Source organism: Loxodonta africana, chromosome 21 (genome assembly GCF_030014295.1).
Source record: "Loxodonta africana isolate mLoxAfr1 chromosome 21, mLoxAfr1.hap2, whole genome shotgun sequence".
Classification (NCBI taxonomy): domain Eukaryota; kingdom Metazoa; phylum Chordata; class Mammalia; order Proboscidea; family Elephantidae; genus Loxodonta; species Loxodonta africana.
The window spans coordinates 28,994,835-29,017,082 of record NC_087362.1 but is presented as its reverse complement, the minus strand read 5'-3'; the positions used below and the strand labels follow the sequence as shown (position 1 = coordinate 29,017,082).

General features: G+C 53.2%; 1 protein-coding gene across 6 annotated transcripts; it reads left to right on the top strand.

Moving 5' to 3' along the window:
- The first annotated feature begins 1,343 nt into the window (after nt 1–1,343).
- On the top strand, nt 1,344–20,147 carry DEF8 (differentially expressed in FDCP 8 homolog). 6 transcript variants are annotated; one of them, XM_023558012.2, is made up of 12 exons: nt 1,344–1,443; nt 6,433–6,566; nt 7,739–7,836; nt 9,190–9,342; nt 10,780–10,921; nt 13,262–13,426; nt 13,986–14,113; nt 14,290–14,403; nt 15,332–15,412; nt 16,092–16,232; nt 16,332–16,441; nt 17,866–20,147. In XM_023558012.2, exons 2-12 carry the CDS (start codon nt 6,443–6,445, stop codon nt 17,966–17,968), a joined length of 1,359 nt encoding a protein of 452 aa, XP_023413780.2. In that variant the 5' UTR covers nt 1,344–1,443; nt 6,433–6,442; the 3' UTR covers nt 17,969–20,147. The 6 variants fall into 6 exon arrangements, with proteins under 6 accessions (XP_023413780.2, XP_023413781.2, XP_023413779.2 ...); XM_023558013.2 differs by lacking the exon at nt 1,344–1,443 and adding an exon at nt 1,492–1,571; XM_023558011.2 differs by lacking the exon at nt 1,344–1,443 and adding an exon at nt 1,617–1,935.
- The last annotated feature ends 2,101 nt before the right edge of the window (nt 20,148–22,248 follow it).

The window sequence follows — 22,248 nt, the reverse complement described above, 5'->3', positions numbered from 1 at the left end:
TTGCACACGGACAAAGCGCTTTCATGGCCATTATCTCGGGAAGCAGCACAGTAACCCAGGAGAGCTTCCAATGGGAAACTGAGGCCCCAGGTCACTCACTGGTAAGAGGTGGATGCGCACTCAGTCCAGGTGCTTAGGCTTTCAGTCACTGGCGTGTGGGGGAGGTGAAGGAAGGACATGAGGCCCACCCATCCTTTCTGGCCGCGGTGTGTGTGTGGGGGGGGGGGATTTGGTGTGGGAATAATCAGTGTCCTTAAATTGCAAAGAAGAGATGCATCCAGGTGACCTTCAGCAAGAAACAAATAGATCAGTGCTGGGCGTCACTGACAGAAAATCTAACCTCACTGGCAAAATGGGGAGGCATGAGCCACAAGATGGCCAGCCCCAAACCGACCGCGTAGGAGAAGTGTGGTTCCAGACGACCTGGCTTACACTTCCCAGAGGAGCTCTGGTTGGCCTGGCAACATTCCGTGTGGAGGGTCCTATTGGACAGCGTTTCGGGCCCAGCCATCTCATTGGCTGTTCCGCCCTCAGGCCCCGCCCCGAAGGGCTGCGTGCCTCCAGCCCAGCTCCCTAGGTCCCAACAGGGAAGGTGCGAGGCCAGCTACCCCAAGACGAGGAGCTTATGGATGAGAAAACCGAGGCACAGGGCATGCGCAGCTGACGGGGGACAGGGCCACGCTGGGACGGAGGGGAAACTGAGTCCCAGGGTTCAAGGGGGCCCCACACTCCATCTGCTGCTCCTTGTCGGCCTTGGTGTGTCCTTGGGTTCTCCAGTGGGTGCCAGACACGCTGGGTGAAGATGCTAATCGCTGGTCTGGGGCGGGGCAGCCTGCTCCTTCGAGTTTGTAGACAACTGGCAAGCAATACGTATCAGCCCCAAAGTCCCACCCTCTGCTTCTGCACTGACCAGCTGGTAACCTCGCTGTACCTCAGTTTACTCATCTGTAAAATGTGGTGAGTGACAGCGCTTCCCTTCCTGGTGGCTGTGAAGACCACACAGGGTCGTGCGGGTGGAAGCGCTGAGCACACGCAGTTGCAGCCGTTCCTTTCTGCTTCCTTTTTCTCCCATCCACTGGGTTTTTTTGAAAAAATGAAATACTTCCTTTTTTTTTTCTTCAGCGTTGTCGCCTTGATTTTAAACCAGGGCTTTTCTGATTACGTGAAATCTCGAAAATGCAGCCCCTCCCCCCAAAAGAACAAACAAAAAAAACAGACCCGTAGCCCTCCAGCTGATTCCGATTCACAGCCCCTTTGAACAGCGGGGATGAAGTATCTTCGCATTGCCGGGAGGGGGCCGTGGAAGCCGGGCGCGCGGACCTGGGACCGTGCCGGCGTGTCATGAGCCTCCCGGCCGCAGGCGGCAGCAGCGGGCCGTGGAGCCGGACACAAAGTAGCGAGGGCGGCTGCGGGTTACAATGTAGCGAGCGGGGCTGCGGTTCGGTGAGCGGGGCCGGGGGAGGGGGGCCAGGAGAGGGGGGCCGGGGCGCGGGGCTCGGCTCACAGGGGCTCACTTGGCCGGCCGGCCGCCCGGGGCTGGACGCCCCATTTCCCGAGGCGGACGCCGAGGGGTGAGTGACCCGCCTGCGGTAGGATTCAGACCCCGGGTCGCCCCGGATTGCTCCTCATCCGGACGCGGGGGGCAGGGGCGTGGGTGACCTCAGCTGCGCCCACAGCTTCCGTCGGGCAGGACTTAGCACCCCAACATCACTCTGCCCCACCCCACCCCACCCCAGGTGACATTGTCACCTCTTCCGCTGTCATCACGGGCTGTGTGGGCTCCGCGAGGTGCCAGAACTCCTGTGGCTGTGCGACCCTCGGTGGACGCTGGCCCACTCTGAACCTCAGTTTCCTCATCTATGAACTGGGCAGTAGTCAGGAGAGAACTGCCCCTTCGAAAAACGGGAGACAAGAGGACGGCCGGAGCAGATGCAGGTTGTTGTGGGCGGAGGTGGAGGGAGGGACTGTTCCGGACAGGCTGGGCCCTGACTCAGGCAGTGACTGTGAAACCTGGACTTCAGGCTTCGGTGGTAAATAGCCCTTAAAGCGACAGCGACCCTGGTCCCTGAGTCCCATTGGGCCCCAGCAGAAGGCCTCGTTCCAGGTATGAGCAGGAAGGATGGACTTTTCTCCTGCTATCCCCCACTGGGGTGGCTCCTGGGGCCTTCCCCTGCAGCTGCAGAGCTGACAGCAGGACCTCTGGGTGGCCCTGCTGTGGGCAGGATGTAGGAGACCGGCTGGGGGCATCGTTGGCCCACCCAGGGCTTCAGCCTAGCTGTCTTCAGCACCTGGAGTTTCTTTTGATCACCAAGTCCTCTCTCCAACACCTTATGAGCTGAATGGAGGGAGTCAGGACTGGTGGGCTCTATAGGAGGTGAGCAGGGAGTGGGTTCATGGTTGCTTCTTTCCTCTCTGAGGCCAAGTCTGGAGACTTCTGGGCACAGAGCTCTCTGGGGTGACCCTGGTGGGGGTGGCGGGAACTCTGTGGTCAAAGTCAGCCCCACACACTGCCTCCCCCTACCCTGCCCTATGTGCTGTGAAACCATCTCTCCCACCCTTAGCAGTCCCAGGGGGAAATACGAGTCTCCCACTTGGCAGGAGAGAAAAGACGCTGAATGAGGTCATGTACTCACTCCTTCATTCATTTGTCCATTACCTCTCTGCCAGGTCTGGGGCCCACACTGGCCATAGAGGAGCTTGTAGCGTAGCCTGGGGCTTGCTCCTGTTCCCTTGAGCTACTGGGAGGGATGGAGGTGTTTCTGCCTCACACCACCCCAGGTGACACTGTCACCTGGCAAGTCTAGCTTTGAGCTCCTTTGGCCATATTTGAAAATCCTGGGATGTTTCCTAGGTCCCCAGGAACCATCTAGCAGGAAGAAGCCCCTGGGGGTGGGCACTCTTATCCAGTGCATCAGGTCAGCCAGGCCACAGTGTGATAAGAGTGAGGCTTTACTCAGCAGCAGCTCAGGCCACCTGATACAGGCAGGTGTTGACTCACCAACACCCTCCCCCCCAGGTGGCAGATGTTTGTCCTGATTTATGGATGAGAAAATGGGGTGGATCATATCTGGAGAGCCAGAATTCACTTCAGGGCTGCTGATTCTACAAAATAATATTATCAATGTAATAGAAAGCTGTAGCCAATATTTACGGGGTGCTTAAAATTTTTTTTTTTTTATTATGTGCTGATCAGTGTGCCCAGCATTTCGTATTAATTAATTTCATCTTCACAATAACCCTATTTAGTGGGTACGAGTTGGAATCGACTGATGGCACTTGGTTTGGTTTTGGCATTGTTATCCCCAAGCAGTCCTGGTGGCAGAGTGGCTAAGTGCTTGGCTGCTGGTCAGCAGTTTGAACCCACCAGTGGCTCCACGGGAAAAAAGACCTGGCAATCTGCTCACATAAAGATTATAGTCTAGGAAACCTTATGGGGCAGTTCTGCTCTGTCCTACAGGGTTGCTATGAGTCAGAACAACTTGATGGCACACAACAACAAATTGTTATTCCCGTTTGAGATGTGAGAAATCGGAAGCAGGAAAGGTTTAGGCATTTGACCAAGGTGATATAGCTAGGAAATGACAGAGCTAGGATTTGAATTAGACCAATCCAGCTTATTACTATGAGGCTATTGGGGCTAATCGGTTAGGATTTGTTCTGGCTGCAAGAGACAGAACTCCCCATCTCCCCCTGGTAACAGTGGTTTAAACAGATAAAAGCTTATTTTGTCTTTTTTTTTTTTCATTAAAACCATTGCCGTCAAGTTATTGTGCATTAGGTGAAATTTAATAGGCCAAATCAGATTCCCATTCAATAGTTTGTACATAAAGTGTTTCATGGCCTTGGCTTCCTTCCCTACAATGTGTTAGCACTCTCCCCATTTCTGCCCTGGGTTCCCTGTTTCCTTTCATCCTGATTTTCTACCCCTTCCCATCTTCTCATCTTTGCTTTTGGGCAAATATTGCCCTTTTTATCTGTTGTAATTGACTGTTCTAAGGAACACATTCCTCTCAGGTATTATTGTTTATTTTATGGGTTTGTCTATTGTTTGGCTGGAAGGTGATCTCTGCGAATGGCTGCATTTCCAGGTCGGAAGGGTGTCTTAGGGCCATAGTCTTGGAGATTCTGCCACTCTGTCAGACCAGTTAAGTCTAGTCTTTTTCATGAATTTGAACTTTTGTTCCACGTTTTTTCCCCACTCTGTTCCAGACTCTCTGTTGTAATTCCTGTCAGAATGGCTGGTAGTGGTAGCTGGGCACCATCTAGTTCTTCTGGTCTCAAGGTTGTGTAGGCTGTAATTCACGTCGTCCATTAGTCCTTTGGACTAATTGCTCCCTTGAGTCTTTTTTGTGTTGTTTTCACTCTCCTTCGCCCCAGAGGAGCCCTGGCAGCACAGTGATTAAGTGCTACATCTGTTAACCAAAAGGTCGGTAGTTCAAATCCACCAGCCTCTGCTTAGAAACCCTATGGGGCAGTTCTACTCCGTCCTATGGGTCACTATGAGTTGGAATCCACTCAATAGCAATAGGTTTTTTTTTTTTTTTTTTTGCTTTAGACTGGAAGAGACCAATAGTTGTATCTTAGAAGTTTATTTCTGTCTCACTTGAATGAAGCCTGGGGGTGGGCAGTTCAGGGCTCATGTGAAAACTCCTTCTACCTTGTTCTGCCATCCTCATCCGTAACTTCCATGATAGCGCAAGGTGGCTGCTACAGCTCCAACCATTATATCTACGTCTCAGCCAGCATGAAGGAAGAAGGGCTGAAGAAGGGCCCCCTTTAAGTACAATTCCTAGAAGTCTCATTTGATCCTTCTGTTCACATCCCATTGGCCAGAACATGGTTGCATGGCCACATATAGCTGCAAAGGAGGCTGGGTCGTTGTCTGCCAAGCTAATGATCAGGGCTCCCTACTCAGGAATCAGAATGAGTAGGTATTGAGACAGCACAACCTCTCCTCCACTCTGGGAGTTTTGTAGATCCCTCTGGCCCCTGCCAATCTAGGGGAGGCACAGGGGCATTGGGTAGCTGCCTCTGGCTCAAGCTCCTTGTGCGACCTGGCCAAAGTCATCTGGTAGTAAGCAGAGAGGAGGGATGTCTATGTCTCCTCTTTCACCAAGGGGGCAGCCAGCCAACAGGAACTCAGCCACCCAACCTACCTCCCATTACAGAGGTAGAACAGGAAGGACAGGTCTCAGGTGGCCCAGCTGCCCCTTCACCTGGGACTTCTCTTTTTAGAGAGTAGAGGCAGGAGCAGGGGAGGAATCATAGGGCCATCATTTATAGCCATGAATTGTTTCAGACTAAACAAGTATAGCGAGAGCATAACAATAATTGTAAACTTACTACATGGCTTTAAAAACATCTCCAACTTCGTCAGCAATAACCTACCTTACTGAGAGGTCTCAAGCTCACCTGGACCCTCTGAGGCAGGGTCAATCACTGTCCCCATTTACGGAGGAGGAAATGGGCAACAGAGGTTAGGGTCATGGCCTGGCTGGTTAAGTCAGGGGATCCATTGCAGGCTACATCTCTGCCCCAGGAAAGACTGTCCCACCAGAGTGTCATCTGCTAAGCTGGAAGAAGAGGGAAGGAGCACTTATGGCCTTGCCTCTGCCAGTGGTGGGCCAGACACTGCCTGCCTCTACCTCGGGTTCCCAGGTGCCAGGCCGTGCAGCTAACCAGGGGCACTCAGAGTGTCTGCAGGACTTGAACCCAATCTGGGAGGTGCAAGCATGGCCAGAGTCCATGATGAGGATGCTCCTGCCAGGCAGTTAATGCTACCGAGACCTGCCCCCCCCACCCGCCACCAGTTGCAGGGAGGCCCGGCCCCCCAAGGTCACCCAGCAAGTGGCAGAGCAGCGTGGGTTCTGGCTCCCGAGTGCCCACACTGCACCCTTCACGGCCACCACTGACCTTTCCGGGTGCCCAGCGGTGCCTGAGAGGATTGTCTCGCAGGCACAGCTGGGCCCTCATTGGTTTCCCCCCAGTGTCTGTGGTCTGGCTTGAGTCATGGCCTGGGTGGCAGACACAGGAGGGTGTGGGTGGGCTGGGGCTGAGTGAGACGTGTGGGAGCTGTGGCCCCTGTGAGGACCCTCTGGTGCCCCACTACATTCCAGGGCCAAAGGACCCTGCGTTGGAGGCCAGAGCCTGGGCTACCATGATCTAGTTGGCACCCTTGATAAGTCACGACTCTCTCCATTAGGAGTGGGTTGGACCCCATCACTACGGGCTCTTCCCCTGGGGTGAACCTGGGTGGCAGAGGCTGAATTAGCCTGGGGAGGGCTGAGGATCAAGGCAGAGGTATGGGGTTGCCATGCCTAGACACCTCCCCTCAGGGAGAGGAGCAGGGTCTTGCCTCTGAAATCCCAGAACTCAGAGTGGGCTAGGGAGGCAACGAGCCTGAGCTGAATGCTCACTCTGTCTGCTCCACAGGTGGGATGCTATGGAATATGACGAGAAGCTGGCCCGGTTTCGGCAGGCCCACCTCAACCCCTTCAACAAGCAGCTCAGCGAGCAACGGCATGAACAGGGGCCTGGGGAGGAGGCCCTGGACCTCAGTGCTGAAGGTGAGTGCTGGGGTGGGCACTGCACTGTAGGGGTACTGTGCTGGGCCAAGGACTGCACTGGGGCAGGGGCTCCCCAGGGGATTGGGCCCCACCTATCCCAATTCGCCCACTCCCTGCTTTCTTCACGTGGAATGACCCCACACAGCTCTGTCGTTGCAGGGGATTGTCGGCAGAGACTGCAGTAATGCAGGTGGAGGGGGGTGCCGGGCCTGATTACCACCCCTGCACCTGCACAGTCAGCAAGGTCCTTTCAAAATGAAGTTACATCACGTCAGTTCTTGCTCAAATCTCTCCGCCATGGTCCCTCCCTGTCTGACGTCCTGACAGGCCCCTTGTAACCTTTGTCTCCCACGCTCTCCCCTCTCACTCTGTCTCAGACCCACAGCCCCCACCTTAGGCACACTCACCCCAGGGCCTTTGCACTGCCTGGAACTCTCCCCAGGTACCTGAGGGGCTGCCCCCTCTCTTCCTCAACCTCTGTGGAGAGGAAGCCTTCCCTGTCTGTCAGCACCTTCCACTGCTTCCTTTTCTACCTTTTCCATCCATTCTGGAGCACTTCCTTATTTTGTCTTCCTCCAGAATTAACACTCCTGAGGGCAGAAACTGTGTCTGTCTTGCCACAGCTGTATCCCAGGGCCTGGCACACAGTAGGTGCCCATAAACACTTGGTTGAGAGTTAGCAGGTGGAGGACTGTGAGCCTGGGGCCTGCCGATAAGGTCAGGAGGATGCTGGGACCAGCCCTGAAGAGAGGCCTGGAGTCCACACAGGGTTCAGTAGTTTTGTTGTGTAGTCATCCAGCCACCTGTTTTCAGTCTACATATATTTATGTACACAGCATCAGCCTTGACATTGGAACAGTTCCATAAAGCTGCCATGTGGGCCTCTTTTCCTGATATCATCTAGTTCTACATCATTCTTTGAACAGCTCTTTCCTAATTTCACAAGGAATACAGGTTTCTTTGGAGAGGCCATAGGGGCAGGTGCGCAGGAGGGGCAGGAACACGTGTGCGCCCCGCAGTGCCCTGTGGGGCCTTCCGGCGCCTAGGGCCCTTCCAACCCCACCGCCTTGGCCCTGACCTGGTGCCGCCCTGGGGAAGGAGGGGCAGAGGGACCAGAGGAGGTCTGCTAATCTCCCTCCTGCCCCTGCCCTGCCCCTCACTGCTGTGCACAGAGGTCCCTCCAGAGCTACCCCCTGCAGAACCAGAACTCCGCTGCACTGAATGCGTGATGGATCTTGGCTTGTCCGAGGACCACTTCTCCCGGCCCGTGGTAAGGTGTGGGGGTCTGGGAGGGGAGCAGGGGCGGGTGAGCCCCAAGGCACCAGAGGACATGTTTTCTTGTCACATGCTTGCCGGTGCCTGGGTCCCATGAGTTGGTGGCCGCCGTTCCCACCCTTCCAAGCCGCCATCCTTAGCCTCAGCAGCCCCCACCTCAAGTCAGGCCAGGGACCCTGCCCCTTGAACCTGAGCCCATGACACCCCTGACTCCAACCCCTAGAACTTCTTTGAGGACCATGGAGGTGGCCTAGGCTCAGGGCAAGTGGGATAGTTGGACTGGGGTAGGGACCTGGGGCCGCACCTCTCCCTAAGCTCCAGGCACTTGAGAAACACATGCAGAGTGTGGGCTCCTAGGGGGTCTTGTAGACACATGCAAGGTGGGGGCAGGGGGAGAGAAGGAAGCCCTACCCACCTCCCACCACCCTTGCCACTCACAGTCGCTTTCGTGCGTTCTAGACTGGGGTTCCATGCAAGCCTTTTTATGAAAAACATGAAGGACTCTAATGGTTAAAAAAGTATGAAAACCTTTTAGTTTTGTGCAAACCCTGTCCAACTTTTGCTTGAGATAAACAGTATAGTAACACTAAAATGCAACTTAAAACAAAAAGTCACCTAGAAGCCCCCAACGCTAACTTGCTTTTCATTTTTCATGTGGCCCTTAAGCTTTGCCGATGTAGACATATGTTTCATATACGTGTTTTGCATCTTTTAAGCAACATTTTTGAGCACTTCCTTTGAGCACAGACTGTGCCCTAATGGGAGGCACCACCTCCTTTTTCCCTGAGTTCCCAGAGTTCCATGCCTGCAGGAGATCCTGAGGTCAGGCGAACCCCTTTCCTAGCCAGGGACAGCAGAGTGTCCTGGCCTAGGGGCCTGGCTGGCCCTGGTCTCCTGGGTCGCTGTGTGGGAAGGGCAGTCAGAGGGGCTGGGGCTGGGGTCGGGGGGTGCCTTCTGCTGCCCTGAGCTTGGCAAGAAAGCTAGCCTCCCTCCAGAAGGAAGCCTTTCAGGAGAAGAAATTAAAATGTATAGCCAGAAAAGTGATCAGATTTCTAAGAGAAGGATGTTGTCTTTTGAAAAGCATCATGAATTAGGTCTTCAGAGCCTGTGAATAGAGGCCAGACATGGGGCCAGGAGTGAATCCCACCCTGGCTACTAACTCACCTGTGACTTGAGCCAGCCCTTCCCCCACCCTGCCTCAGTTTCTTCATCTGGATGAGGGTCCAAGGTCCCCTCCTGGTCTGACAGTCTATGAAGATGGGCCTGCCTCAGCAGGCATTTGAGTGTCTCCCTGCCTGGTAGGGCCTGTACCTGGCCTCAGCAGGTGCCTGAGCCTCTCCCTGCCCAGCAGGGCCTGTTCCTGGCCTCCGACGTGCAGCAACTGCGTCAGGCCATTGAGGAGTGCAAACAGGTGATCCTGGAGCTGCCCGAGCAGTCAGAGAAGCAGAAGGATGCTGTGGTACGACTCATTCACTTGCGGCTGAAGCTCCAGGAGCTGAAGGTGGGTGCTGGCTGCCTCCCCTCCCACAGGTGGCCCGGCAGCCCTGGCCCCTCACAGGGACCCAGACTCTCTATAGGCTCTGAGGGGGTCACCAAAGAAGGAGCGTAAAAGATGGGCCCCTCACCCCATGTTTCAGGAATTTCTCTCTCAATTACTCTAGACTCTATTGGTTACAAAGGACAGAAACCCAACCTTACATTAACTTAAACCAAAAAGATAACAGTAGTATTTGGTCCACTCTCAGGCAGACTCTCTCTCCAGGGGTGGCAGAGGTACCCCAGGAGCTGTGTCTATCACCCTAGATGCTTGGCAGTCCCCGTGCAAATTGATGCTTTCATTCTAGTGGTTCAAGCGAGTCTTGAGTCTCAGGCCTGATTTTTACTGGCCATTCCTGGGTCACATGCCTACCCCTGAACCAATCCTGGTGACTGATTGGCCAGTCTTGGGTCATGCGTCCACCCCTCACAATCACAATGACTCATTGGCCAGGCCTGGGTCATATGCCCACTACTGGACCAAAAACCAAAAAAAAACAAAAAACAAAAAACCCAAATCTGTTGCCATCGAGTACATTCTGACTCATAGCTACACTATAGGACAGAGTAGGACTGTCCCACAGGGCTTCCAAGGCTGCCAGTCTTTATGGAAACAGACTGCCACACCTTTCTCATGTGGAGCAGCTGGTAGGTTCAAACTCCTGACCTTTACAGTTAGCAGCTGAGCATTTAACCACTGCACCACCAGGGCACCCACTGGACCAAAAAGGTGGGGTCAATCTCACCTCTAACCAACCTGGCCCAGAGTGGGATGGGTGGTTTCCTGAAGGTGCCAGCAGAGGAGGGGCTGGATCCTGGAGGCTGAAAACTGCAGATGTCTCAAAACGGGCTTTGAGACATGTGCTCTTTGACTTGGCTGCTGCTGCCCCTGCACTGGTACAGTTCCCGGGGAATTTAGAAGATGGAATATTCATTAGGAATAGGTAAGACAGTGGTAACAAAGACACCCAGAGTACAGTGGCTTAAAAACTTCCCTTATGTAAAAACCTGGTAGGTGGCCCAGGTTCCTTATGATAGGTAACAGTGTAGGGACCCTGCTGGGTCCTCGTATCTTGTTGACTCTGCTTATCCCTGGAGGAATTCAAGATGGCCCCACTCCACACCTTCTTGGTGTGCACCCCAGCCAGCAGAAAAGGGGAAGGGCGAGAGGGCCATGTCATCCCTGCTCATGTGCCCTTGGCCCCATTGCAGTCCCAAGGCAGCACCTCACTGCAAGGGATACTGGGAAGGGTGGTCTGTATTCTCGGTGGCTGTGCTGGCTGAGTACTGGGGTCTTCTACTGATAAAGGGAAAGGGTGGATGAGACATCAGAGACAACAAACAATGTATGTTATAAATGGTAGCTGGACTCATCTGTGGCCCCACCCTGGTCTCCCCACAGGACCCCAACGAGGATGAGCCCAACATTCGAGTCCTCCTAGAACACCGCTTCTACAAGGAGAAGAGCAAAAGTGTCAAGCAGACCTGTGACAAGTGTAACACCATCATTTGGGGGCTCATCCAGACCTGGTATACCTGCACAGGTGAGCTGGTGACCCAGACCTCCTCCTGCTGGGCACGTGAGCTGGATCCTCAGGACAGGGCAGAGAACCCCAGCTCCACTCCCTATCTGCTCTGTGCAGATAATGTTCTAGAGTTTAATCAACGTTTACTGAGCCCCTGCATGGTGCTGGGAGTACCACAGTGAACAAAGGAGACTGAGCCCTACGGTGCTCACAGTCTAGAGCTCACTGTCCAGTATGATGGCCACTACCCACATGTGGCTATTCAAATTTAAATTTCAATTAATTAAAATAAATATTTAATTAATTATTTTAAAATAAATATTTAAAATATAGTTCCTCAGAAGGACAACACGCAATACAGGGGAAGTCAGCACAACTGGACTAAATCAAAAGCTAAGAAATTTTATGAATATAACCAAACACTTCAAGGGACAGAGTAGCAGGGGCAGAGGTCTGGGCACCATAGTTTCAGGGGACAACTATGGCATTTGGCATAATAAAGTTTATTAAGAAAACGTTCTGCATCTCACTTTGGTGAGTGGCATCTGGGGTCTTAAAAGCTAGCGAGCAGCCATCTAAGATGCATCAATTGGCCCCAACCCACCTAGAGCAGAGGAGAATGAAGAACATCAAAGACACAAGGAAAATATTAGCCCAAGAAACAAAAAGGGCCACATAAGCCAGAGGCTCCATAGCCTGAGACCAGAAGAACTAGATGGCGTGCAGCTACTTCAAAGACCACCCTGACAGGGTGTACAACAGAGAGTCCTTGATGGAGCAGGAGAAAAGTGGGGTGCAGAACTCAAATTCTAGTAAAAAGACCAGACTTACTGGTCTAACTGAGACTGGAGGAACCCCAGAAGACATGGACCCCAGACACTCTGTTAACTGAGAACTAAAACCATTCCAACTCATCAGACAAGAATTAGACTGTATTCTTGACTGGACTGTAAGACATAAAATGATACTCCTGAAGAGTGTGCTTCTTAGTCCCAGTAGATACACGAGGCTAAATGGGCAGCTCCTGTCCGGAGGCAAGATGAGAAGGCAGAAAGGGACAACATCTGGTTGAATGGACACGGGAAATTTGGGGTGGAAAGGAGGAGTGTGGTGGCATATACAGGGAGAGCAACTGGGGTTGCATAACAATGTGTGTATAAATTTTTGTATGAGAAACTAACTTGAGCTATAAACTTTCACCTAAAGCACAATAAAACATATATATATGTATATAGTATTTTTTTTTATATATAGTTCCTCAGTTACACTGTTTATAAGAGCCCAGTGGCCACAGGATACTCCTGGCTACCATGCTGGATGGTGCAGATCTAGAATATTTCCATCTTTGTGGAAAGTTTCTTGGATAGTGCTGTCCTGGAGGACAAGTCAAACACTTAAACGATATGGTGTTAGACAGTCATAAAACAATGAAGGGAACGGAAAGGGAATAGTATGTATCTGGGGTGAGGTATAACTTTAAATAGGGTGGAATTAAAAGGTATCGTGTGACATTTAAGTAAAAACTGGAGTATATTTGGGGAGAAATGTTCTGGCAGAGGGGGTCGTGTGTGCAAAGGTCCTGTGGTAGATGTGTGCTCAGTACTTAAAGGAGGAGCAGAGAGTATTATGGCTGGACCACAGCATCTGATGGGGAGTGTGGGAGAGGTGGGCTCAGAGGTGGCTGGGACTTTTTTTCTGAGTGCAGTGGGGGCCACGGGTGGGTGTTGGGCAGACTGAGGTTTAAACAGGGTCACCCTGGCTGCTGAGTTGAGCATGGACTGAAGGGGGGAGGACAAAGGTGAAAGAGGGAGATGTATGAAGGACAATTGATTGTAGTCACCCAGAGGATGAAGATAGTCCTGTGTCCAGGGTGGGCAAGGGTTGTGAGACAGGCTGCCTAGCTCTAGCTGTAAGACATAGGAGAGGGGTCAAGGGTGACCTCAAGAGCTTTAGCCTGAGCCATGGAAGGGTGGAGATAGGGAGACTATGGGGTGGGGGGCGGGTTTGGGAAGGAAGGTCAGGACTTCTGTTTTGAGCAGCTTGGGTTTAATGCCCATCTAAGGGTGTCAAGTGAAATGGCAAGTAGGCCCTGGGTGTCTGGAGTTGAGGGGTGAGGTCTGCGTGGCCCTTCAGCACAAGGCACTGGGGACTGGGAGATGGGAGGATCTTAAGTTCTGCAACCTGTAGCAGGGCTGGGAGCAGCCACTGGGCTGATCTGGGCATTGGAGTGAAGCCCACCCTGGCTGGCCCAGCCTCCACCTGGCATGGGGGTCCTGGCAACTGAAGGTGAGCCTGAGCCACAGGCTGTCCTCCCAACCCCCCACAATTTCTCAGAGCTGTGTGTGGTTGCCCCCCCAGGGTGTTATTACCGCTGTCACAGCAAGTGCCTGAACCTCATCTCCAAGCCCTGCGTCCGCTCCAAAGTCAGCCACCAAGCCGAGTATGAGCTGAACATCTGTCCTGAGACAGGGCTGGACAGCCAGGACTACCGCTGTGCCGAGTGCCGAGCACCCATCTCCCTGCGTGAGCCCCTGGGTGGGCTGGGGGTGCATCAGGGGCCAGTGTGAGAGGCGCAGCTGCCCAGTAAATCAGAGAACTAACAGCCAGGCCCTGGGGGGTGGTCCCTGCTGTTTATCCTCAGGTCTACCCAAAGGGTTGTTATCAGCATCTTTTGTGTTAGGTTCAAGGAAACTGAAGTTCAGGCACTTCTGACTGTCCAGGCAGGGCTGGGCCAACATGAGTGTGTGGGTGACACCCTCCACTCAGCCTTCCTGGAGAGGGGATGGGGAGAAATCCCATAACAGCCAGGCACTGCCCCGGCTGACCATCTTCCAAGATTTATTGACCTTGATGCGTGTGCCCCCCACCAGTCCTGTGACAGGAGCCCTGTTATTATCCCATTTTACTTATGACAAAACTGAGGCCCAGGAAAATGCAGGAAGTCAGGTCTGGAGGGCGAAGGTTACCTGTGGGCACAACATGCAGGACAGTGAACCCAGTGGGGAGTCCGTGGCGGTGCAGCAGGACTGACAGGGTGGACGCCATGGATGCCCTTCCTCAGCCCTAATGCTGCCCTCCACAGGGGGTGTGCCCAGTGAGGCCCGGCAGTGTGACTACACCGGCCAGTACTACTGCAGTCACTGCCACTGGAATGACCTGGCCGTCATCCCTGCGCGAGTCATCCACAACTGGGACTTTGAGCCGCGGAAGGTTGGGCTGTGCCAGCCTGATGGGAGAGGGGAGATGGGGCGTGGTCCTGGGGGGTTAGCCTGCTGAGCAGGCCTGGGGGGCAGAGGGCTGACCCTGGGGAGGAGTGGGTGGTAGCAGGAGGGCGCCCTGCCTGGGGGGGGGGACCAGCACAAGTAGTGCCACTCTGCCCCGCCCAGGTGTCCCGCTGCAGCATGCGTTACCTGGCCCTGATGGTATCAAGGCCAGTCCTGCGGCTCCGGGAGATCAACCCTCTGCTGTTCAACTATGTGGAGGAGCTGGTGGAGATCCGGGTGAGGGGACATGACAGTGGTGAGGGTGTGAGGGGGCAGTGATGGGGGGCTGGTGAGGGTGCAGGTGACAGTGGAAGGGGAGGGCGAATGTAGGGAACTCATGGAGGAGAGCTGCGTCTGAGGGTCCTGGAGGCCATGGCAGGGTCCTGTCTCCTCCAGGTGAGAGGGAGCTGGGAGATTCTGAGCAGCAGATGGCCAGCTGGGCTTGGTCTGATAGGACCTTGGCTTCCATGCCCTAGAGCAGGACCAGGAGGAACGCGGGAACCCTGTGGGCGATTTAAATTATCTGGTATCCACATGAAAGTAGTGAAGAGAAACAGGCACGATTAATTTTGACAATGTATTTTAACACTATACCCAAAAGATTATTTCAGCATGCAATCAATATACAAAATTATTGGGATATTTTACTTGTTTTTTTTATGCTAAGTTTTCCAATTCTGGTATATAGCCAACATCATCATGATGATACCTGTACAGACCAGGCACAGGCTAGGGAGCCACTGTGTTAATGAGTGGTGAGGGAGCAGGAGCAGGACCAGGCTGGTGCACCAGCCAGGCAGGCCACAATATCTTGGGGAGGTGGTAAGAAGTGAAAACTGAGACAGAGTGAGAGAAGTTGCCAAGGCCACAGGGCTGGGGAGGGAATGGGGTGGGCCAGGAAGTCTGTCCTGTGCTGTCCCTGAGGCTGCTGGCTCCTGGGATAGGAGTGTAGCTGAAGGACTTGTGGGGCTATGTGGGTTAGCTTATGTACAGGAGGGTTAAATGCACCTTGAAGTCCTGTCGCACCTGGCAGCTGTGATTCAACTTTGCGTTTGGCTGGAGCCCTCAGAGTGTAGCTGGGCTGTCCTGGGGGCCTGCATGTACCTCCCCTTGTCCCTTGCACCCAGTGTCCTGGCTAAGGGTGCCCATGGCCTTCTTGCTGCAGAAGCTGCGTCAGGACATCCTGCTCATGAAGCCATACTTCATCACCTGCAAGGAGGCCATGGAGTCGCGCCTGCTCCTGCAGGTCAGGTGGCTGAGGGGCTAGCAGGGAGGCCAGGGGGGTGGGGGGATACCAAGAGAGCAGCCATGAGGACAAAGGACTTCCCAAACTCTGTCCCAGGTAACCTGGGCAGGTATTCTACCCACAGAGATAACCTGAGGTGAATAGCTATCTTCTATTTGGTCCTTACGTGAATCTGTGGTGGTGGTGGGGGTCACAGCCATCTTGAGCAGGGGTGGCCACAGATCAGCCTTTTCAAGGCCACCTATTTATGCATCTGAGAAATATTTACAAATACAGTGCCTGTGGTATGCAAACACTGTCCTAGGCCCTAGGGAGCAGTGGACAAAGGAGGAAGGAGGCATGGGTGGGGGCTGGAGGAACCAGGCATAGGTGGAGGGGACAGCCCTGCAGGACCCCAGGCAGGGAGGCATGTCTGGAGCATCAAGGTGGCCAGAGTGGCCGGAGCAGCCTGTATGGGTAGTGATGGGTGGTGGGGTCCTCACACTGATTGGGGAGCTTGGCCCTGCCCCTTCCCACCCCTTGGGCTCCCTGGACTCCTGGATTCTATTCAGGGGCTGCCCTGGTAAGACCCCACCTGAAGCTTCCGTGAACACCCCTGGACCCTGGCGGTGGGGTGGCCAGGCATGGGTGTGTGTGGGTGGCCTTGTGATGCTGGCCTCATTGCTCTGGGCCTTGACAGCTCCAGGACCGGCAGCATTTTGTGGAGAACGACGAGATGTACTCAGTCCAGGACCTGGTGGACGTGCACGTGGGCCGCCTCAGCTGCTCACTGACGGAGATCCACACTCTCTTCGCCAAGCACATCAAGCTGGACTGTGAGGTGGGCCCCTCCGTGGGGTCGTGGGTCCATCGGCCCTGAGGGAGGTGGGGGGCAGCTGTGGGCCCAGAGCTGGCATTTACCCAGAAACCCCCCCTCCAGCGGTGCCAGGCCAAGGGCTTTGTGTGTGAGCTCTGCAGAGAAGGCGACGTGCTGTTCCCGTTTGACAGCCACACGTCTGTGTGCACAGACTGCTCTGCCGTCTTCCACAGGTGGGTGCAGGGTCAACCCCTTCAGGGGTTTCCTCACCTTCCCAGAGCCTCACCTCCCACTGGGAGGGAGGAAGGGAGCCTCAACTGCCTGACTTCCCAAGCTCTTCGCCTTGATACAGAGGTGCGGAGTCAAGGTTGGACCTTGATGTCTGTGCGTAAATTAAAGACTCAGTAGAGAGCTGTGGGGCTTTGTGGGGGGCAGGGGGAGTTGCCACAGCCCAGACCCATTCTGTATGAGCCCCTGAGCTCCAGCTTGGCCCGTACGTGTTCACGCTGTTACCTGCCTTCTCCACCAGGGTTGATGTTTGTCTCTCAGGTTTAGCATAGTCCAGAGGATCCCAAACTTTCTTGTTTGGGAACCCTTACTGGCTCAGACATTTTTTCAAAGCCTCCTGGGCCAAAGGAAATACCTAATGCTTTCATTTATTAAGTGTTTCAGTTCAAAGAACTTAATCAGTATTTATCTTCTAAAGACTTAGTGGCTGTTTGAAAAAATAACACACATAAATTAGAAGAAAAATAACTTATTTCATTCTTAAATAAGCACCGTTACTTACTAATAGGCATGTGCTGGTGGAACACATGCACCTTCTCAAACCTGGGGTCGGATTGGACACTGCCTCATGTCCTGTCCTACCAGTTTTTGAGTGGTTAAAAATTAAAACCAAACTCACTGCTGCTGAGTTGATTCCAGCTCGTAGTGACCCTATAGGACAGAGTAGAACTTCCCCATAGGGTTTCCAAGGCTATAAATCTTTACAGAAGCAGACTGCCACGTCTTTTTCCCATGGAGCGACTGGTGGATTCGAACCACCGATCTTTCAGGTAGTAGCTGAATGCTTTAATCACTGCATCATCAGGGCTCCTTTTGTGTGGTACTTGCTGTTTATTGTAGCAACTGCCAAAATCCCAGCTCTGACATCATAGAAAGGAAGGCAGCAAAATCCACCCTTGAAACTGGACTTCCTTAGCTAGTAGTTCACACCGTGTTTGTCAAATGTCACATGTGTCCCCTTCAAAATTCACACTGTCCCATGATCCCCTGTGCATTCTCTGCAGTGCCTGGGTGCCTCATGCTCTGTTTGGGAGCCGTGTGGTGGCCTGTGTGGTGGTGGTAAGAGCAGGTGGTCACAGAAAGTGACTGAGGGCTCGGCCCTCTTTGGCCGTGGGACCTGGGCAGGGCATGGTTGCAGGACCAGTGATGGACCCTTGGAAAACACCCATGCTCTCTGGGCACATGTCCACCATACACAAGACTCATGGTCAGACATGCCTGGGTGATGATCCTGAGCCTCAGTTTCCCTGTCTGGAGAAGGATGGTGGAACTTTAGGTGGCCAGGGTCTCAGTCATACCATGTACGTGCAGAGCCCAGAGTCCCCTTTCCCAAAGACAGAGGACCCGCTGACCCTGTCTTCCTCCCCAGGGACTGCTATTATGACAACTCGACCACGTGCCCAAAGTGTGCCCGCCTGACCCTGCGGAAGCGGTCACTGTTCCAGGAGCCTGGCCTGGATGTGGATGTCTAGAGTGTGGGGGTGGTGGGGGGTGGGGCCAGCACCAAATCCCAGGTGTTATTCTGCCCTGGAGACCCTGGATCTAGCCCTGCAGACCCCTGGACCCCCACCTGCTGGGCCAGAGGGCGAGCCACACCCATGAGGACCATCATCCAGGAACTTACCAGGTCTCAGAGGGTCCAGTGGGAAGGAGAGTGTGGAGGGCTTCTCACCTCCCCATAATGCAGAGCCCTACATGCCCTCTGGGTCAAGGCTGCCAGCCCAGAGCTGGGCTAGGCCAATACCCCAGGGGGATCTCTGGGAGCAACCACTGAGGCCACAGATGCTGGTTGCACAGACCTGGGTGGGGCCTAAGTTTTTTTCTGCAGGGGGCAGTTTGGGTTCTACCCAGAGGCTCCTTCCTTACTGTCCCTCACCCCAGCCCCTCATCTCGTCAAGGGCTTCTGGTGGGCCCTGACTGAGGCTGTTCCCATGGACCTTCCTCCCTCAGGTCCCTCTCAGGCTGGAGGGAGTCCAGGGGCTCTGTCCAACAGGGAGAGAAGGGGCCTCTGAGCCTTTCTCTGCATACGGACTGGCCATGACTCTTCCCCGTGCTCTGAACTGGGCAGCGGGGGTCCAAATGAGGGGTGTTGTGGCTGCAGGTGTGGTGCTGCAGGTTAGGGAAGACAGTGGGTTACAGCCAGCCCCTGTGGCATTTCTTGGGACCAATTTGCCACCGAGGAAGGAGCTCATCCTGCCGCCACAGTGCCTGTGAAGGCTCTGGATGCTTCGAGCTGGCCAGCAGGGTCTTTCATTTGGGGGTCTGAGGCTGGGAGCAGGTGGTGAGAGGCCTGGGAGCATCGACTGGAGGGGCCTCTGGGGGAAGATGGGGCGTGGAGGTCCCGCTCCCTGTGATGAAGGCTGCCTCTCAGGGTGCACCTCACAACCCCTTTTCACCCTGGTGGGAACCGCATTGCTCAGGGTGTTTCCAGAGAGCATCGTACTTTACAGACCCAGTGTCCCAGGCACAGCCAAGAGGACTTTTGGGGGCCTCCAGGGAGCAGGGCTGCCCGTACCTGCCCTTTGCTGCTGTCCCTCCTCGCCCTGGACTTGGCTGTTGGTGCATGGCAGGCACTCAGGTGGTAGGAGGAGGGCAGGGATATGGCTTCTTGGAGGTCCCCCACCTGGACTGGGAAGCTAGAGGGGGCACCTTGGCAACAGGACTGTCAGCTCAGTGGGCCATGCAAGTGGAGAGTAACAGCAGCGTCACCATCCTCTGCATGGCCAGGAAAGGGCAAGAACCAGTGGCGGTCATGTCTCGCCTGCACGAGTAGCATCATGCGACGCCCTAGACTGATACCTGAAAACCAGGAGAGTCACACTGAGCTGTCTTGGGTGAGGTAGAGAGGCCAGCATAGGGGTCCTTCATGGGAGAGCCATGCCATGGCAGCCTGTCCTGCTCCCTGCCCACTTTTAGAGTGTGTGGGGTCACAGGCTCCATGCCCTCTCCCTGTGCCCAAATCTGCACATTCCTATCTCATTTCTCTCTGCTGTGTCACATTCCTGCCATCCTTGAGTTCATGTGTAGTCCATGTCACATTGTTCTAGTTTGTAGTAACTGTGTCCACAGAAAATGTCAGTATGCTGGCATTTGTTGGATGGGGTTGGCATCTTTATTTTTGATCTCCTCACTGTACTCCTCCCCCAGCACACTTCTTCCCCTCCTGGGCCTTCCTGTTGACAAAGTCTTTAAACAGAATGGTGCGTGGGGTCTTTGAATGAGTCCATAGTGAGGTGGGAAGAAACCAGCAATGAACAAGGCTGCCCACCAGCACCTGGGATCTTCACAGGTCATGCGGGTTCCATGTGTGGGCCAGGCCTGGCTGGAGAGCACCTAGCTGTCCCAGCACCCTGTCCCTGGTCATTAAACACCTGTTCGGAAACTCTCTCTCTCTGTGTGTGTGTGTGTGTGTGTATTGGATCAGAGTAGGGTACTGCATGCAGGAGGTGGGAGATTGTCTGGTTGGGATGGAGTAAGAGTTCTGCATCAATGGGGAGAAGCGTGCAGGTTGGTTGGTGTCAGACGCAACATATCACCCTGCAGAAGTTATGTGATTTCTCCCAACCTCCCTTCCTTCTATAGAATGAAGTGGCATCCCTTGCGGGGTTGTTAGGGCTCTGGGAGCATTTAATAAATGTGCAGTAAGTAGAAGCTGTGCCTCTTCCTGGTATCCTTGAAGTAGGATTGTCTCAACAACCAACGAGAAGCTGGCTGATCATGCAAATCAGACTGGGTTCAGCAGGCCCGGCCCAGCCCAGCTTCTGGGGGGTCTCTCTTATCCTCATAAGCCAGACCCACCAACGGCTCTCACCTCAACTCAGGGCTCCTTGAACTCCATCTCCATCACTCTTTGAGTAGGGTTATTAACAGAAGAAGTACAGCCAGAATGGTCCCTGGAAGTGCTGATGGCGAGACTTTGCCTTATGTACATGGGACATTGTCTTAGTCATCTAGTCCTGCTGTAACACAAGTACCACAAGTGGATGGCTTTAATAAAGAGAAATTTATTTTCTCACAGTCTAGTAGGCTTTAAGTCAAAATTTAGGGCATCAGCTCCAGGGGAAGTCTTTCTCTGTTGGCTCTGGAGGAAGGTCCTTTTCATCGATTTTCCCTTGGTCTGGGAGCTTCTCAGCATGGGAACCTTTGGTCCAAAGGATACATTCTGCTCCCAGCACTGCTTTCTTGGTGGTATGAGATCCCTCCTTCTCTCCACTCACTTCTTTTATATTTCAAAAGAGATTGGCTGAAGACACAATCCAATCTTGTAGATTGAGTTCTTCCTCATTAACATAACTGCTGCCTATTCCACCTCATTAACATCACAGAGGTAGGATTTATAACACATAGGAAAATCACCTCAGATGACAAAGTGGTGAACAATCACACAATACTGGAAATCGTGGCCTAGCCAAATTGATATGCATACTTTTTGGGGACACGATTCAATTAATGACAGACATGTTATCAGAGGAGACCAGTCCCTGGAAAAGGACATTATGCGTGGTAAAGCAGAGGGTCAGTGAAAAAGAGGAAGACCCTCAACAAGATGGATTGATACGATGGCTGCAACAGTGGGATCAAATGTAGCAATGATTGTGAGGATGGTGCAGGACCAGGCAGTCTTTCATTCTGTTGTACCTACGGCCACTATGAGTCGGAGCCAACTCAATGGCACCTAAAAACAACAACAACAACAATGGATGAACTTCGGGGAGCCATAAACACTCCTCTCAAATTAGAGTCAAAACTCCACACATTTCCCAGCGGGGAGGCCATCTGTGGTTTTGAGCAGGATCTCAGGCTGTGACCCGGAAAACATCAGCAAGCTTTAGAAGGTGTCTTCATACATTACCCATACTCAGTTGCACCCCAAGGATTAGGCACATGATGCCTGAAGGGGACTTGGGGGCAGAGGCTATTCCTCTCTCAGGGCACACACGGGAAAAAGGTGGACACGAAGGCAGGGTGTTCGTGAGCCTGAGCCTGAGTGCACGGCCTTCAACTGCAGACTAAGAATAGCTGGTGCTGTGCCTTGGATAGCAGATGGAGAGTGTGAGCTTTTTTTTTCCTCTCAGGTTATGGAATATTTTTTTTTTTAACCTTATATTGACAGATTTAAAGAAAAGTTGCAAAAATTCCCGTTTACCCATTTCTCCGATTACCTAAATGTTAACATTTTGCTGCATTTGCTTTATTCACTCTCCACATGCACACAGACATTTTTTCTAAACTATTTGACAGTAAGCTGCACAAATGATGCCCCTTCGCCTCTAAATACTTGTAACAGTCCCTAAAAATAAGGGCATTATCTTACGTGGCCTCAGTGAATTATCAAAATCAGGAGGTTAACATTGATACAAGACTATAAAACTTGCAATAAGCCTTACTCAGATTTCTCCAGCTGTCTTATTAACATCCTTTATAACTAACCTCTCCTCCACCCTCCCCCTACTCCCCAAAACAAAACAAGAAACCTAGACCACACAAGGCATTCAGTTGTCATCTCTTTAGTCTCCTTTAATCTGGAAGAATGCATGACATGGATATTCTTGACAATAAAGGCCAATTATTTTGAAGAATGCCCCTCCATTTGGGTTTGTTGCATGTTAGATTTAGGCTTTGGCCCCTTGACAGGAATAGCACAGAGGTGATGCTGAGTCCTTCTCAGTGCATGATAGCAGGAGGCACACGATGTCAATTTGTTCCATGGAGATGTCACCTTTGGTCACTTGAGTAAGATGGTGTCTGCCAG

Bases quoted from the DNA above. Each gene is read 5' to 3' on its own strand.
- DEF8 (XM_023558009.2), top strand. From the start codon at position 2,340: ATGGAGGGAGTCAGGACTGGTGGGCTCTATAGGAG. The intron at 6,567-7,738 runs GTGAGTGCTGGG...TGCTGTGCACAG, and splicing joins CCTGGACCTCAGTGCTGAAG to AGGTCCCTCCAGAGCTACCC. The intron at 14,404-15,331 runs GTGAGGGGACAT...TTCTTGCTGCAG, and splicing joins AGGAGCTGGTGGAGATCCGG to AAGCTGCGTCAGGACATCCT.